The sequence below is a fragment of the Coregonus clupeaformis genome, chromosome 7 (assembly GCF_020615455.1).
Source record: "Coregonus clupeaformis isolate EN_2021a chromosome 7, ASM2061545v1, whole genome shotgun sequence".
Classification (NCBI taxonomy): Eukaryota; Metazoa; Chordata; class Actinopteri; order Salmoniformes; family Salmonidae; genus Coregonus; species Coregonus clupeaformis.
In genome coordinates, this window is record NC_059198.1 from 71,398,929 (window position 1) to 71,417,008 (window position 18,080).

The 18,080-nt window shown below is 43.4% G+C and overlaps 1 protein-coding gene across 1 annotated transcript in view; it reads right to left on the reverse strand.

The window, feature by feature from the left end:
• The window catches only part of LOC121569134 (reversion-inducing cysteine-rich protein with Kazal motifs-like), a 74,992-nt gene that overhangs the window by 30,200 nt on the left and 26,712 nt on the right, over nt 1–18,080 (reverse strand). The window contains exons 2-9 of the mRNA XM_041879797.2: nt 15,774–15,832; nt 11,346–11,420; nt 8,355–8,391; nt 6,475–6,560; nt 6,348–6,395; nt 5,039–5,072; nt 4,159–4,356; nt 3,278–3,542 (exon numbers count right to left, since the gene is read on the reverse strand). Coding sequence (XP_041735731.2) covers nt 3,278–3,542; nt 4,159–4,356; nt 5,039–5,072; nt 6,348–6,395; nt 6,475–6,560; nt 8,355–8,391; nt 11,346–11,420; nt 15,774–15,832 — 802 coding nt within the window. The remainder of the gene's footprint in view (nt 1–3,277; nt 3,543–4,158; nt 4,357–5,038; nt 5,073–6,347; nt 6,396–6,474; nt 6,561–8,354; nt 8,392–11,345; nt 11,421–15,773; nt 15,833–18,080) is intronic.

An 18,080-nucleotide genomic window follows, 5' to 3' on the forward strand; every position in this document is an offset into this window, starting at 1 on the left:
CTTGAAGAGAGCTGGGACCACAGTCTCAAAGAAAACCATTAGTAACACACTACGCCGTCATGGATTAAAATCCTGCAGCGCACGCAAGGTCCCCCTGCTCAAGCCAGCGCATGTCCAGGCCCGTCTGATGTTTGCCAATGACCATCTGGATGATCCAGAGGAGGAATGGAAGAAGGTCATGTGGTCTGATGAGACAAAAATAGAGCTTTTTGGTCTAAACTCCACTCGCCGTGTTTGGAGGAAGAAGAAGGATGAGTACAACCCCAAGAACACCATCCCAACTGTGAAGCATGGAGGTGGAAACATCATTCTTTGGGGATGCTTTTCTGCAAAGGGGACAGAACGACTGCACCGTATTGAGGGGAGGATGGATGGGGCCATGTATCGCGAGATCTTGGCCAACAACCTACTTCCCTCAGTAAGAGCATTGAAGATGGGTCGTGGCTGGGTCTTCCAGCATGACAACGACCTAAAACACACAGCCAGGGCAACTAAGGAGTGGCTCCGTAAGAAGCATCTCAAGGTCCTGGAGTGGCCTAGCCAGGCTCCAGACCTGAACCCAATAGAAAATCTTTGGAGGGAGCTGAAAGTCCGTATTGCCCAGCGACAGCCCCAAAACCTGAAGAATCTGGAGAAGGTCTGTATGGAGGAGTGGGCCAAAATCCCTGCTGCAGTGTGTGCAAACCTGGTCAAGACCTACAGGAAACGTATGATCTCTGTAATTGCAAACAAAGGTTTCTGTACCAAATATTAAGTTCTGCTTTTCTGATGTATCAAATACTTATGTCATGCAATAAAACGCAAATTCATTACTTTAAAAATCATACAATGTGATTTTCTGGATTTTTGTTTTAGATTCCGTCTCTCACAGTTGAAGTGTACCTATGATAAAAATGACAGACCTCTACATGCTTTGTAAGTAGGAAAACCTGCAAAATCGGCAGTGTATCAAATACTTGTTCTCCCCACTGTATATATATATATATATATATATACAGTACCAGTCAAAAGTTTGGACACACCTACTCATTCAAGGGTTTTTCTTTATTTTTACTATTTTTTACATTGTAGAATAATAGTGAAGACATCAAAACTATGAAATAACACATTTGGAATCATGTAGTAACCAAGAAAGTGTTAAACAAATCAAAATATATTTTATATTCTTCAAAGTAGCCACCCTTTGCCTTGATGACAGCTTTGAACACTCTTGGCATTCTCTCAACCAGCTTCATGAGGTAGTCACCTGGAATGCATTTCAATTAACAGGTGTGCCTTCTTAAAGTTAATTTGTGGAATTACTTTCCTCCTTAATGCATTTGAGCCAATCAGTTGTGTTGTGACAAGGTAGGGGTGGTATACAGAAGATAGCCTTATTTGGTAAAAGACCAAGTCCATATTATGGCAAGAACAGCTCAAAAAGGCAAAGAGAAACGACAGTCCATCATTACTTTAAGACATGAAGGTCAGTCAATACGGAAAATGCCAAGAACTTTGGAAGTTTCTTCAAGTGCAGTGGCAAAAACCATCAAGCGCTATGATGAAACTGGCTCTCATGAGGACCGCCACAGGAAAGAAAGACCAAGAGTTACCTCTGCTGCAGAGGATAAGTTCATTATAGTTAACTGCACCTCAGATTGTAGCCCAAATAAATGCTTCACAGAGTTAAAGTAACAGACACATCTCAACATCAACTGTTCAGAGGAGACTGCGTGAATCAGGCCTTCATGGTCGAATTGCTGCAAAGAAACCACTACTAAAGGACACCAATAAGAAGAAGAGACTTGCTTGGGCCAAGAAACACGAGCAATGGACATTAGACTGGTGGAAATCTGTCCTTTCGTCTGATGAATCCAAATTTGAGATTTTTAGTTCCAACAGCCGTGTCTTCTGAGACGCAGAGTAGGTGAACGGATGATCTCCGCATGTGCGGTTCCCACCGTGAAGCATGGAGGAGGAGGTGTGATGGTGTGGGGGTGCTTTGCTGTCTGTGATTTATTTAAAATTCAAGGCACACTTAACCAGCGATACGCCATCCCATCTGGTTTGCGCTTAGTGGGACTATCATTTGTTTTCAACAGGACAATGACCCAAAACACACCTCCAGGCTGTGTAAGGGCTATTTGACCAAGAGGGAGAGTGATGGACTGCTGCATCAGATGACCTGGCCTTCACAATCACCCAACCTCAACCCAATTGAGATGGTTTGGGATGAGTTGGACTGCAGAGTGAAGGAAAAGCAGCCAACAAGTGGTCAGGCCCCGTGTAGCTCAGTTGGTAGAGCATGGCGCTTGCAACGCCAGGGTTGTGGGTTCATTTCCCACGGGGGGCCAGTATGAAAATGTATGCACTCACTAACTGTAAGTCGCTCTGGATAAGAGCGTCTGCTAAATGACTAAAATGTCAATGTAAATATGTGGGATCTCCTTCAAGACTGTTGGAAAAGCATTCCTCATGAAGCTGGTTGAGAGAATGCCAAGAGTGTGCAAAACTATCATCAAGGCAAAGGGTGGCTATTTGAAGAATCTCAAATATAAAATATATTTTGATTTGTTGAACACTTTTGTAGTTACTACATGATTGTGTTATTTCATCGTTTTGATGTCTTCACTATTAAGAAAAATTAAGAAAAACCCTTGAATGAGTAGGTGTTCTAAAACTTCCTGTTAATTTTGATCAGTAGAAAACTGTGCCTAGTTCACATGCAATCAATATTTACACAGCTCAACTGGATATCAACACTGTATACCATGGCCCAGTTTCCCGGACTAAATCACTTTCAATGTAGATTCTCTGTGTCCTGGAAACCAACCCTATGAGTTGAAGTTACCTGCATACAATGTAAGGCACTTTCTGCACTATACTGTAACTGTAATCAGTTCTAATGACTAGAAGTGATATTATGGTCCTCCCCTTACAGAAAAAACACGTGAAAACATATGTATTTGGAACACTTCACATGTGACCATGTTTTCACATGTTTAGATTCATGTTATCACATGTTGCTTTACGTGTTGCCATATGTGATTACATGAAAATGTGTTTTTGGAACACTTCACATGTTCACCTGAAATTCAAGTGGTTTCTGTAAGGCTCTGTAGCTAGCTCAGTTGGTAGAGTATGGTGCTTGTAACGCCAGGATAGGGGGTTTGACTCCCAGGACCACTGATACATATAATGTTCGTACAATTGACTAAGTAGTTTTGGATAAAAGCGTCTGCTAAATGGCATATTATTATTATAAGCATCTCATCAGAGTACAATGACTCCAACTAACCGGCACAATGAGGTATTGGCTTTGGAGCAGCAGTGTAGCTTGGCGCCGTCCATCTTGGCGGTGGGGGAGGTCTCCGTCTCGCTCTTGGTGGGGGGGTGGGCGCTGCCCAGGAAGCACTGCCACAGCGGGTCCTGGGGCAGTGGCTGGCTGCCGCACTCATCAATCAGGCCCTCCATGATCTCATGCTCCGTGGTCATGGTGCGAAGGATGCGCCGGCACGCCACCTGGCAGTGGGGCTCATCGGCCCGGTCACAGCAGTACAGGCCTGGAAGGACAGACAGATGGACGGACACACTTAGTGATAGACAGTGATGGGAGGAAGGCAACACAGACATAAGATACACACTGGCTATATTAAATGGGGTCCTGATAGATTAGTATTTCAATTCAATTAAATATATTATTCTTTATTCCCGAGGGGCATTTACTTGGGCAATTATTTGGGTATAAGACTACTCATTATCTATGGGGCTGCTGATAGGTCAGTATTAGATATACTCTGTATCTACGAACCTCCTGATAGCTCAGTATTAGGTATATTCAGTATCTACGAAGATCCTGATAGGTCAGTATTAGGTATATTCAGTATCTACGAAGATCCTGATAGGTCAGTATTAGATATACTCAGTATCTATGAAGCTCCTGATAGGTCAGTATTAGATATACTCAATATCTACGAAGCTCCTGATAGGTCAGTATTAGATATACTCAGTATCTACGAAGCTCCTGATAGGTCAGTATTAGATATTCTCAGTATCTACGAAGTTCCTGATAGGTCAATATTAGATATACTCAGTATCTACGAAGCTCCTGATATGGTCAGTATGAGATATACTCAGTATCTACGACGCTCCTGATAGGTCAGTATTAGAAATACTCACTGTCTATGGGGCTCCTAATAGGGTAAGACTTGGTGTAGTTGCCCACACAGCCAATGAGCTCGGGGCTGATGCTCTGGCAGTATTCCTTGACGGCCTTGATTTGAGAGAGGGTGGGGGAGGAGTCTGTCCGGAAGATAGCCTGGCAGTACTCTCTGCAGTTGGTGTGTCTCCCTGCGTAGCTGCAGCATACCGAGCCCACTGAGGCAGCACAGACAGACAACACAGTTACAACATGCTTTCCATCACTCATTCACTTCAATGGAATTGTAAACAGAATCAAATAGAAAATAGTTCATTATTACTATTATTATAAAGGCTATTTAGACTATTTTGTCTTTAAATAGCCTTTAGCTTCATAAAATATATGACAGACATTGCAAACGATCGACATTCAAGCATCAGGAATTCTTCTTCGCTGAATTAGAGTAGAATAGAGTAGACTTCCAGGATTTCCTAGAGAATAGTCTGATTAAATATGCATGGTGAACATTGGGGGTTATCTGCAGTTGCTAGACTTCTGGGAAGTCCAAGACCTCACATCCTCATAATCGCCCAAAGGCATGTCTGTCACGTCTGTGGTGGGCTTGTCTGCAGGCAGTTTCACACCACCGCATTGCAGCTTCGAATACAAATAAGGGTTTCATCAGCTGGCTGACTCCGTGACAGATGAAATCATTTCTGCGGACCAAAGGTCAAGACCTTGCCTTTCAGGCACGTAAACACGGCTCGTCAAGCAGAGTGGCGACTCTTTTCCTCCTCAAAGAGGTCAAAGGGCCCCGAGCTGACTCCATGTTTAATTCTCAGTGCATCACACTGGAAAGTCACGCTCTGATTGGTGGACTTGGGCTAGCAGCTTGTCATGGAGATTTGGGAAACTTACTCTCATTTTTGATGATACAGCTGTAGAGTGGTTTCTGGAAATGAGAAGAAAAATATTTTGGTGATCAAAAGTATAATTGAAAAAACATTATTGTGTCAGCTCTATTCATTACATTTCACTCAGCAATATTCTGGACCTTTCCCTAAATGAAAACACCAACCGTTCTCTCTCTCGCTCTCTCAATTTAAATTTAAGGGGCTTTATTGGCATGGGAAACATATGTTTACATTGCCAAAGCAAGTGAAATAGATAATAAACAATCTTGCTCTCTCGCTCTCGCTCTCTCTCTCTCTCTCTCTCTCTCCCCCCTCTTTCTCGCTCTCGCTCTCTCTCTCTCTCGCTCTCTCTCTCTCATCAAATGGGTATCCAGGGTAATGATTGGGGACATTGCCCTGTGTAGGGTGCCGTCTTTTGGATCTGACTCTCTGTAGTCACTAAAGATCCCATGGCACATCGTCAGAGTAGAGGTGTTAAGCCCGGTGTCCTGGCTAAATTCCAGATCTGGCCCTCATACCATTATGGCCACCTAATCATCCCCAGCTTCCAATTGGCTCATTCATCGCTCCTCCTCTTCCCTGTAACTATTCCTCAGGTCGTTGCTGTAAATAAGAATGTGTTTACAGTCAACTTACCTGGTAAAATAAGGGTTAAAAAATCATTTACTAAAATACATAAAAACTGTCCTGTCCTAAGTACTGTTAAAACTCCATCTGAAAACTAACTGGCTTCTTTCCATCAACGTTATAGAGGAACATAAAGGCCAGTGCTGCTGCGTGCTTTGGCTCCCCTCTCAAGGATTCATGAAAGGGCAAGATGAAAGGGGCCAGTGCCTAATTAAAGCTGGTGGGGGGAGTTTGGTTGTGGTTGTGGTCCAAACCAAACATTAAGCCCGCCGCTTTGTTTGTTTGTTTGTTTGGAATGAGGAGGTGAGCCAGATGAAAGGAGACCTCTGCTAGCACATCGCTAGCCTACGCTATACTAAGCTAATAGCTAAGCTAAGTCTTCTTAGCAGGACTGGATGAGCTTACTCCTCTCTTCCTTTGACGAGAGCGGCTCCAATCAGAGCTAAGATAATTACCTCCCTCTAGAGTGCTACAACGACAGGAAATTACCTCATAAAGAGGGGTGGGGATGAGCACGATACTGAGATGGACCGTTAAGACTTAACACTGCCTTTATCTTGTAAAGTCCAGGGGAAAGGCCAGGGAAAAGCAGCAGAGAATACATACAGTCTCTCAGAGTCAACAGCATTTGCTCAATTTAAACAAAGCACATTATTTTACACAATACATGACCTTGTGTTACTTACCTCTGTGTCTTTTTTGCATACTTTTGTGATGTCGTTCTTGGATGATGCCTATAGGGTCAGAGAATGAGGAATTAGGTGAGACCATATGGATGAGGTCATAACTGGCCAAACTAACTTCCTCTCTCACCTGCTTGCACTCCCTGCGGCACTCGACCGAGATGGCCAGCTCACAGCAGCCAAGGCCCACCCAACCATCGGACTTCCTGGACGCTCCTGTAGACAAACCAAAATGGCCACCATTACCCACAAACCTTGCTGGGTGTAGCATTATCAGAATAAAAGCATGGGTTAACTTTATCCTCTAGTGGGGGTTTGCAAAATATGTATACTTTTTAATGGGCAACATATTAAAGCCAGACTCAGCCAGACCCAAATAAAATATATATTTTTTCCAGTTTTAATATATCTCAAAATGGATAGATGAAAGCTTATTTGGCCATTTGTGTCACTTCAAAGGGATTAAAATGAAGTTTTTATTAATTATAAGTACAGCAGTTTTGTTTACAAATTGCAGGTCAGATTTCTCCAGGTAATTATGATGCATATAGATTTTTTTTATCACGTACATTCTATCTGTTCCTCTGATCCATCCATGACTACAGCAACACATCAACAATACATACAAATTGGCCTATCTACTGTGTATCTCTCTCATTATGAATGAGAGTTAAATGATACAGAATAAAAGTGTAATTTAGCTGACAAATGCGTGTCGTAAAGGTAATATTGGCTCCTGGCTGTCAGTCCGTCTGTGCAGCTGTCTGTCTGTGCAACAGCTGATGATGTGTAGGAGCGCAGATTTGAAAACACCGGCGGGTCTGTCGTTACAAAGTTTATTTGATGTTTCTAGAATGAGCTTCTGAATGAAACTGGAATTGTGGGCAATTTTCATTCAGCAATAGATTGGGAATATTTTCCTAGTTTACCACTTGCTAGTTGGACCATATTTTAGACTCCTCAGCATGACCAGTGCTAGCATGATGGACACTGTGGACAGTGCCAATAAAAATCACAAAAGCCAGCTCTGTCTGCTGGTAAGTGAAGCTAATTAGCAAGCTAGCTAATTTAGCTGGCTAACAAATAGATATTTTCACACACGCATTGCTTGCAATGTGCATAGCCTACTGGTGTGTGATTAGCCTACAGCCAAATAAACGTTCATGCACTTACTCGCAAACTTTGCTGGAGTTGCTAGCTGGCTGGTTGTTTTCCTCTTGGATGATCTCTTTTATAACAACCCTATAGTTTCTGAGGGTGTTTGCACTGCAAAAGCAAGAGATCAAGCAGATAATGGCGCTATATAGCCTACCGTTGCAGCGCAGTATATTGTTGTCTATGTTCATTAGAATAACATTATACTGCTGTAACGTTCATAGCTGACTCATTTTTATAATACAGTAGAGTAACCTACATGCAAGTTGTAGGCTACAAGCAAATGAGAACACCAGCTGTCTGATACTGATCAAAGGGCAGCTGGCCCAGCGGCCGCTTGAGAAATCTTAGGTAGAGCATGTTATGACATCTTGCCTGGGTTTGTTAACAAACAAGTAAAACTGTCGCCCCGACAGTTTGATATTTCATAAACACAAATTACGTACATGAGACTTACTGAGTCTGGCTTTAAACTGTGGACTTAAATGGACTTTTAGTGTCGGCTCAATGGGTATACAGTGTTGAGCTAAGCAATGCTGTGTGTGTGTGTGTGTGTGTGTGTGTGTGTGTGTGTGTGTGTGTGTGTGTGTGTGTGTGTGTGTGTGTGTGTGTGTGTGTGTGTGTGTGTGTGTGTGTGTGTGTGTGTGTGTGTGTGCGTGCGCGTTTTTGTGTGTGTGTGTGTGTGTGTGTGTGTGTGTGTGTGTGTGTGTGTGTGTGTGTGTGCGTGCGCGTTTTTGTGTGTGTCTGTAGGTAAGGATCAACAATGTTTTTGCATCTGGGAGGCATTATGTTCTGACAGGTACATTTGTCTGTAACAGCAATGTATCCCTTTGAACCGCTGCCCGCAGATCTTACCAGGTAGTGTGGAGTTGATGCAAATCCAAAGCTCATTCTGTGAAACAGAGAGAAAGGTCATAGCATTATAAACAGAGGACCAATGCCAAAACAAGCAAGAGAACCAGAGAAGAAAATGCCATGAAAATGCCCAGTTCATAACAGAACGACAGGTTGTTTTGACATACCGTCGTTTCTCTGGAGTTGGGACAAATTACAAAGGAAGGAGCTTTGTGTTGAACATAAGTGAGCATGAATGAACCACATGGAAGACCTCTGTCGGGGGTTTGTAAAAGTAAGGATGTCTGTGCATTTCTAGAAATCCTGTCCCCAAATATTTTTCAGCGCTACAAAAAATGGCCTCAGAGAACTCTTGGCTCTTTGCGTGAAACAACAGGCTATTGAATTTCATAGAGAACATTGCATTTTTTATATTACTGCAGTCTAATTAAAAAATATATTCATGCAGCAGAAAAAACAACAGAGACGTATAAAATCATAAGAGCTTTGTGGTAACATTCTGTGGGATAAATAACACACAGTAATAAACACAAACATCCCAGGCTCCTCCCGATAGAGAATATGATGCATGGAGAAGGAGTAGTGAGTGGCTCAGAGAGCACTCTCTCTCTCTAGCCCTAAACAAGATGATCAACTTTAAAAACTGGACATTGTCTGAGGTTCAGCTCTGTACGTCAGTGTAAACACTCACTCATGTCAGTTGGCTCGTGAAGAGAGGAGCCGCTTGTCAGGAGGCATCACTATAATTTGCGAGGCCGACGGAGAGAAGCAATATCTTTACATTAAGTATAAACATGATTTGTAATGGGCAAACCCAAGAAGATTTCGTAACATGAAGGTCGACAGGCGGTGGAAGGCACATTTTTGCAGCACTCCAAGTACAACTACTATTATACAGTGGGGAAAAAAAGTATTTAGTCAGCCACCAATTGTGCAAGTTCTCCCACTTAAAAAGATGAGAGAGGCCTGTAATTTTCATCATAGGTACACGTCAACTATGACAGACAAAATGAGGAAAAAAAATCCAGAAAATCACATTGTAGGATTTTTAATGAATTTATTTGCAAATGATGGTGGAAAATAAGTATTTGGTCAATAACAAAAGTTTCTCAATACTTTGTTATATACCCTTTGTTGGCAATGACACAGGTCAAACGTTTTCTGTAAGTCTTCACAAGGTTTTCACACACTGTTGCTGGTATTTTGGCACATTCCTCCATGCAGATCTCCTCTAGAGCAGTGATGTTTTGGGGCTGTCGCTGGGCAACACGGACTTTCAACTCCCCTCCAAAGATTTTCTATGGGGTTGAGATCTGGAGACTGGCTAGGCCACTCCAGGACCTTGAAATGCTTCTTACGAAGCCACTCCTTCGTTGCCCGGGCGGTGTGTTTGGGATCATTGTCATGCTGAAAGACCCAGCCACGTTTCATCTTCAATGCCCTTGCTGATGGAAGGAGGTTTTCACTCAAAATCTCACGATACATGGCCCCATTCATTCTTTCCTTTACACGGATCAGTCGTCCTGGTCCCTTTGCAGAAAAACAGCCCCAAAGAATGATGTTTCCACACCCATGCTTCACAGTAGGTATGGTGTTCTTTGGATGCAACTCAGCATTCTTTGTCCTCCAAACACAACGAGTTGAGTTTTTACCAAAAAGTTCTATTTTGGTTTCATCTGACCATATGACATTCTCCCAATCCTCTTCTGGATCATCCAAATGCACTCTAGCAAACTTCAGATGGGCCTGGACATGTACTGGCTTAAGCAGGGGGACACGTCTGGCACTGCAGGATTTGAGTCTCTGGCGGCGTAGTGTGTTACTGATGGTAGGCTTTGTTACTTTGGTCCCAGCTCTCTGCAGGTCATTCACTAGGTCCCCCCGTGTGGTTCTGGGATTTTTGCTCACCGTTCTTGTGATCATTTTGACCCCACGGGGTGAGATCTTGCGTGGAGCCCCAGATCGAGGGGAGATTATCAGTGGTCTTGTATGTCTTCCATTTCCTAATAATTGCTCCCACAGTTGATTTCTTCAAACCAAGCTGCTTACCTATTGCAGATTCAGTCTTCCCAGCCTGGTGCAGGTCTACAATTTTGTTTCTGGTGTCCTTTGACAGCTCTTTGGTCTTGGCCATAGTGGAGTTTGGAGTGTGACTGTTTGAGGTTGTGGACAAGTGTCTTTTATACTGATAACAAGTTCAAACAGGTGCCATTAATACAGGTAACGAGTGGAGGACAGAGGAGCCTCTTAAAGAAGAAGTTACAGGTCTGTGAGAGCCAGAAATCTTGCTTGTTTGTGGGTGACCAAATACTTATTTTCCACCATAATTTGCAAATAAATTCATAAAAAATCCTACAATGTGATTTTCTGGATTTTTTTTTCTCAATTTGTCTGTCATAGTGGACGTGTACCTATGATGAAAATTACAGGCCTCTCTCATCTTTTTAAGTGGGAGAACTTGCACAATTGGTGGCTGACTAAATACTTTTTTTCCCCACTGTACCTCACAGAGCCAAGAAACATTCCCTTAGAAACAATCCCTTAGAACCGCTTTGAGATGTTTTGTGGGTTCTTAGAGTAAAAGGAACCTTGGAACTTCAGTGCTAATATGCTGGTGAAATCGTTTCCAAAATCCAAAAATCTGATCCATTTTAACAAATTAGTGCAGGACATGTGTGCAAATAAAATAAAGTACTTAACTCTAGCTAATGACAGACTGGTTCCTAATTGGCTGTTTCGAGCAGATCAAAAACATTAGGGTTTGTAATTACGTTGGCGGGTGGGGAGCGTTAAGCCTGGTTTCAAGCTCCGCTTTTTGATACTTATTTTATACTTGTAGCCAAACCAGGTGCAATAGACTTGTGATTAATGCTTATAAGCTTTGCCATGGCCACGATACATTTCCTGTGTCGTAATGAAAGATTTCATAGCCGACTTTATTACAGACGCATTTGACCAAAGACTATTTGTAGATCAGAAATCGGCACTTACCATAGACTCAGGGCAGTAGCTTGGTAGTCGCTGTAGTAGGTGCTTCAAACGGGATTCACTTTTTATGGTGGCGAGCTGGAAACAGAAACCAGTGTGTTATAATGAATAAAAAACATGTTTTCACCAAGAACAATGTCCAAACATTTGCAATATAGATTGCTAAATAGTTGGGAAGAGATTTTCGATGTACCGATTCCATGTCACATGGTTTATGAACTGATACACAAAACAACGCCGGATTCAAAACTTAAGAGTTTTTCAATTTAAATTATTATACAAAATTCTTGCAACCAATAGAATGTTAATATATATATATATATATATATATATACAACCATCCGAGCTCTGCAGATTTTGCTGCGAAGAGACAGAATTATTAGATCATTTGTTTTGGTACTGTCCATATGTAGCTTGTTTTTGGTCGCAGGTTCAGGAATGGCTGATGAATTGCAACATTTACCTGGAGCTAACTCTGCAAATCGCACTGCTGGGTGATTTAAAAAGTCATAGTCAATCGATCAATAATATAATAATACTATTAGCAAAAAATGGTCTCTTTAATTTACAATATGTAGAATCTATGAGAATAGAAAGGTTCAGAACTTTTGTGAAACATCACAGCACAGTTGAAAAATATATGGCAAATAGAAATCAAAACTGGATGGTGTTCAGAGATAGATGGGAGGGGTTGAGTGGAGCTGAAGGACGGGACTAAAAACAAATAAAAGATAACTATTGTAAAATATACTGTGTCCATAAAATGTATATAGTATGTATAAGCTGGAAGTAGAAGCCTAAGTGTTGTTGTCCATTAGTTTACTCCAATTAGGGGAGGGATGGTAGGGTTAGGGGAAAATAATAAAGGAAAAAATATATAATTTATATATATATATATTTACAACAAAATAATACGTGGGATTGGAAATGATGCAGACAATTACATTGATGGAAGTCACAATCTATCTGCAATATTAAAGCTGACCTACCCCCCCCCAATTAAAAAAAAATAATATATATAAACATTTTATCTGAAACCTCTGTAATCTAGGTAAACAACTTTTGTATAATTAAATGCTCATTATCTATCTTGAGTAAAATGCATGCTCATGTAACAACAGTATAGTAACAACAACAGCCATTTGGTATGCTTACCCTTACTTTTCAATCTATTGACAAGACTAACATTTGCCTGAGAAAACTAGATATCATCCCCAAATGGCAGAAGAGTTCATCTTAACACTATTCACACTCATGCGTGGCTCTCTAGGTCGTGTGACCCTGCGACATAAAACAAACATGACAGGGCCAATGACAGCTGCCAACTGTGGCGTTATCAACACAGGGTGAGGAGCTGTTGGTTGACTCTCACACGGTCTGGGAGAATCCTGTGCCTGCCAACACTCTCTAGCTTAGTGCACAGTCATGAAATTAGCTTTGGAAGATTTATAGCCACTTAGTCAGAGCAATCTAAAAGACTAAACAAATGATGGGAGTTGGGAGTTGATATTGTTTCTGGTTGGTCTCCTTCACTCCTTCATTGTTTTACTTTGCAAAAAAAGACAACAGTTGGTTTCAGCGTGAGAGGTTATGCATTATATGTTGTAGAGAGTGCAGTAGTAGTAGAGTACAGTAAAGTATTTCTACACTAAAGCGGAGTTCAGCACCAAACTGTTGAACCGCATCTTCCCTTTGACTGGTCTGTGATACTGACATCTACATCACCAGGTGTCTGCTATTGTTTTATTCTAACCAGGGTGATAAAGTTGGCTTGTTCTGCTTTCTGTTCCTGCATTATCACCGTTTATCATCATTACTCAACATTCTACGCAGAACAACAAGTGCACATGGAATAAATCACCTGAAACTAATAACACAGTCTTTATTTGTGAGGTGAAATAAATCGAGGTATACGCTGGGGACTGACGGACGGTAATTTCATACAGTCGCAACATTCACAAGATCTGTACCTTCAAAAACAAAAGCAGCTGTCGAGCGGTGATTTCTTGGCCGTTAATCAAAGAAATCTCCAGAACACTACAAAGGCGTGGTTCGCTTGGGCCATGGAAACGCACAACCTACACTCTTAGGAGAAGCCTTTTTGGTTCCAGGTAGAACTCTTTTACATTTTACATTTACATTTACGTCATTTAGCAGACGCTCTTATCCAGAGCGACTTACAGTTAGTTAATACATATTTTTTTATACTGGCCCCCCGTGGGAATCGAACCCACAACCCTGGCGTTGCAAACGCCATGCTCTATCAACTGAGCTACATCCCTGCCGGCCATTCCCTCCCCTACCCTTGACGACGCTGGGCCAATTGTGCGCCGCCATGAGTCTCCCGGTCGCGGCCGGCTGCGACAGAGCCTGGATTCGAACCAGGATCTCTAGTGGCACAGTTAGCACTGCGATGCAGTGCCTTAGACCACTGCGCCACTCAGGAGTTTGGGTTCCATATAGAACCCTCTGTGGAAAGGGCTCTAGATAGCACCTTTCTAAGAGTGTACCCAGGCCATTTACACTGAACAAAAATATAAGCGCAACATGTAAAGTGTTGGTCCCATGTTTCATGAGCTGAAATAAAATATCCTAGAAATATCCATATGCACAAAAAGCGTATTTCTCTAAAATGTTGTGCACACATTTTTTTACATCCCTGTTAGTGAGCATTTCTCCTTTGCCAAGATAATCCAGCCACCTGACAGGTGTGGCATATCAAGAAGCTGATTAAACAGCATGATCATTACACAGGTGCACCTTGTGCTGGGGACAATAAAAGGCCACTCTAAAATGTCCAGTTTTGTCACACAACACAATGCCACAGATGTCTCAAGTTTTGAGGGAGCGTGCAATTGGCATGGTGACTGCAGAAATGTCCACCAGAGCTGTTGCCAAATAATTGTATGTTAATTTCTCTACCAAAAGCCGTCTCCAACGTTGTTTTAGAGAATTTGGCAGTATGTCCAGCCGGCCTCACAACCGCAGACCAAGTGGCATCGTGCGGGCGAGCGGTATGCTGATGTCAGCATTGTGAACAGAGCACAGGAGGCTGCTGAGGGGATAATAATAATGGCTGGAATGGCGCAAATGGAATGGCATCAAACACATGGAAAAATGCATATCTGTATTCCCAGTCATGTGAAATCCATAGATTAGGGCCTAATGCATTTATTTCAATTGACTGATTTCCTTATATGAACTGTAACTCAGTAAAATCTTTTAAATTGTTGCATTTATATTTATATTATATTTTTGTTCAGTATATAAAACTTCTCTCTCTTCCTCTCTCCAACTTTGAAAGATAATTAAATGTGGGATGCCAGATAGAAACATCCAAAGACTAATGACCTTGTCCTTTCAGAGACTGAAGGCCTCCCCTCATCAAAGAGGTAGTCATCCATTAAGAAGAAATGGAACGGTGTTTACACGGAGCCCTGTGGCACACCCCTGAAAAAAACATTTTCTCTGCAGAAACATAGCAGCTTGCAAGGACGCGAACAAGACGGACATTATATCTCTGCCCTCTCCCCCCATCTTTCTCTCTCTGTCCCTCATTCTCTTACTTTCTCTCCCCTCTCTATCATTTGTATCCCCCCAGTGGCAGGTGCAGTGCTGGGGACAGGGCGACCTTGCTGAGTGTGGTTCAACACTACAGCATCAATGAGTCTCTCTCTCTGTAAAGGGGAGGGGGAGAGTGGTGCTGGTGGTACACCACCAATAATAGCCCACTGAAATGGGCTAGGGGTCTGCCCTTTTTGATTCCATAAAAAAGAAAAAGCCTTTCAGATGTCTCTTTCATGTCTTAGTGAGACACAGAAGGCAAGGATCCATGAAATTGTGCTCTGCCTTGGCAGATTCCTTCACTACAATAAATAAGATGCAGAGATACACATGTAGGATCTTAATTTGAGCCAGTTTGCTACAGCAGGAAAATAATCCTGCAGCAACAGGAAATTTGAATTATTATGTGGATTATAATTAATGGACATTTCTGTAGGGATTGATACATTTTTCGTTAGGACAAGTCTGAAATTTCAAAATGGAAATGCAAACTTTAGAAAAGTTTGCATTTCCTACCGTGCAGGAACATTCTCAGCAACAAAAGAGTGATCAAATTAAGATCTTACATCTGAAGAGCGAGAGAGAGAAAGAGCGAGAGAGATAGAGGGCATAAGAGGAACAAAAGAAGATTGACCCCTCACCTGCTCCTAACTCAAATGGGAGACAGGCAGAATTGTTATTCTAGCGCTCATCGCTACACTTCAAAGGAGAGAAAAAAATACATTTCAGTGCTCTTCATCAAATAGTCGTTATTTATGAGCTACAAATATAACTGAGACCATTGTTCTGGGGCTAAAGTTCTCTCACTCTTGTGCTCTACTTTAAACTGTGTGTGTGTGTGTGTGTTCAGTCTGTGGCCTCCCTTACCTGATCGCATGCTTCCCTACATGGTGTGAGCTCTGCAGCATGGTGGCAGCAGGAGGAATCTGTGGAGGAGAAACAGACAGACAGACACAGAGGAGTTAGTCTTTGCGGAGTTAGTCTTTGCTTTGATACAGTAGCACTCACTCACTCCCCCACCTTGTTTCGTCTTAAGCCCTGGCAAACCCGGAGAGACTTTCCAGGCTGGTGGCACCTTGAAATCCATCCATGAATATAACGGATTCACAGTGGCTTAAAAACACAGCTCTGCTTTGGGGCTGGAGTGATAGATTGATAATGGTATTACAGCTGAGCTTATGTATTTGTCTCAATACACCTATTTCATCCTTTGTGTGTCTGGTCAACAATGTCTGCAGACTAAACAGATCTGGATTAGGCTCTTATTTTTTTTACCCTTTCAGAGCAACAAGAGTGTCTTCTTGAGAAAGCTTTGGTCTCTGCTTAACCAAGACCTTCTGCCCCAATGTAACCAACGCAAACACATCAATAGCCTAACAATGAAGCATGAAACAATGAAATTTACCGCATCATTTTTGTCAGGACATCTTAAGATACTCAAGACTGGAAACATACACAATATTCAGTTCCATACAAAAAAATAAGTTTATATGATAGGTCAATGAAAGCTTTCTTCTGGTAAATGGAAAAAAAACTGTCAAAAGAGACATTTGAGGTCTTAAATGAAAGTGAATAACCTCAATTCCATGACCTGAGGACATATAGCTGACAGAACATGAGGCTTAATGGAACCCAGAGAGAGAGAGAGAAGAGGGGGTGGAGAGAGAGAGAGAAGGTGGAGAGAGAGAGAGAAGAGGGGGTGGAGAGAGAGAGAGAAGAGGGGTGGAGAGAGAGAGCGAAGAGGGGGTGGAGAGAGAGAGAAGAGGGGGGGGAGAGAGAGAGAGAGAGAGAGAGAGAGAGAGAGAGAGAGAGAGAGAGAAGAGGGGGTGGATAGAGAGAAGAGGGGATGGAGAGAGAGAAGAGGGGGTGGAGAGAGAGAGAGAGAAGAGGGGGTGGAGAGAGAAGAGGGGGTGGAGAGAGAGAGAAGAGGGGGTGGAGAGAGAGAAGAGGGGGTGGAGAGAAAGAGAGAAGTGGGGTGGAGAGAGAGAGAGAAGAGGGGGGGGAGAGAGAGAGAAGAGGGGGTGGAGAGAGAGAGAGAGAAGAGGGGGTGGAGAGAGAGAGAAGAGGGGGGGGAGAGAGAGAAGAGGGGGGTGGAGAGAGAGAGAGAGAAGAGGGGTGGAGAGAGAAGAGGGGGTGGAGAGAGAGAGAAGAGGGGGTGGAGAGAGAGAAGAGGGGGTGGAGAGAAAGAGAGAAGAGGGGTGGAGAGAGAGAGAGAAGAGGGGGTGGAGAGAGAGAGAAGAGGGGTGGAGAGAGAGAGAGAGAGAGGGGTGGAGAGAGAGAGAGAGAAGGTGGAGAGAAGAGGGGATGGAGAGAGAGAGAGAAGAGGGGTGGAGAGAGAGAGAAGAGGGGGTGGAGAGAGAGAAGAGGGGGTGGAGAGAGAGAGAGAAGAGGGGTGGAGAGAGAGAGAGAAGAGGGGGCGGAGAGAGAGAGAGAAGAGGGGTGGAGAGAGAGAGAAGAGGGGGGTGGAGAGAGAGAAGAGGGGGAGGAGAGAGAGAGAGAAGAGGGGTGGAGAGAGAGAGAGAAGAGGGGGCGGAGAGAGAGAGAGAGAAGAGGGGGTGGAGAGAGAGAGAGAGAAGAGGGGATGGAGAGAGAGAGAGAGAAGAGGGGTGGAGAGAGAGAGAAGAGGGGGGTGGAGAGAGAGAGAGAAGAGGGGTGGAGAGGGAGAGAAGAGGGGGGTGGAGAGAGAGAGAAGAGGGGTGGAGAGACAGAAGAGGGGGGGGAGAGAGAGAAGAGTGGGTGGAGAGAGAGAGAAGAGGGGGTGGAGAGAGAGGAGAGGTGGTGGAGAGAGAGAAGAGGGGGTGGAGAGAGAGAGAAGAGGGGGTGGAGAGAGAGAGAAGAGGGGGTGGAGAGAGAGAGAAGAGGGGTGGAGACAGAGAGAATAGGGGGTGGAGAGAGAGAATAGGGGGTGGAGAGAGAGAGAAGAGGGGGTGGAGAGAGAGATAAGAGGGAGTGGAGAGAGAGAAGGGGGGTGGAGAGAGAGAAGCGGGGGAGGGGGATAAAAGAGGGAGTGGAGAGAGAGAAGAGGGGCGGAGAGAGAGAAGAGGGGGGTGGAGAGAGAGAAGAGGGGGTGAAGAGAGAGAAGAGGGGGTGGAGAGAGAGAGAAGAGGGGGTGGAGAGAGAGAAAAGAGGGGGTGAAGAGAGAGAGAAGAGGGGGTGGAGAGAGAGAGAGAAGAG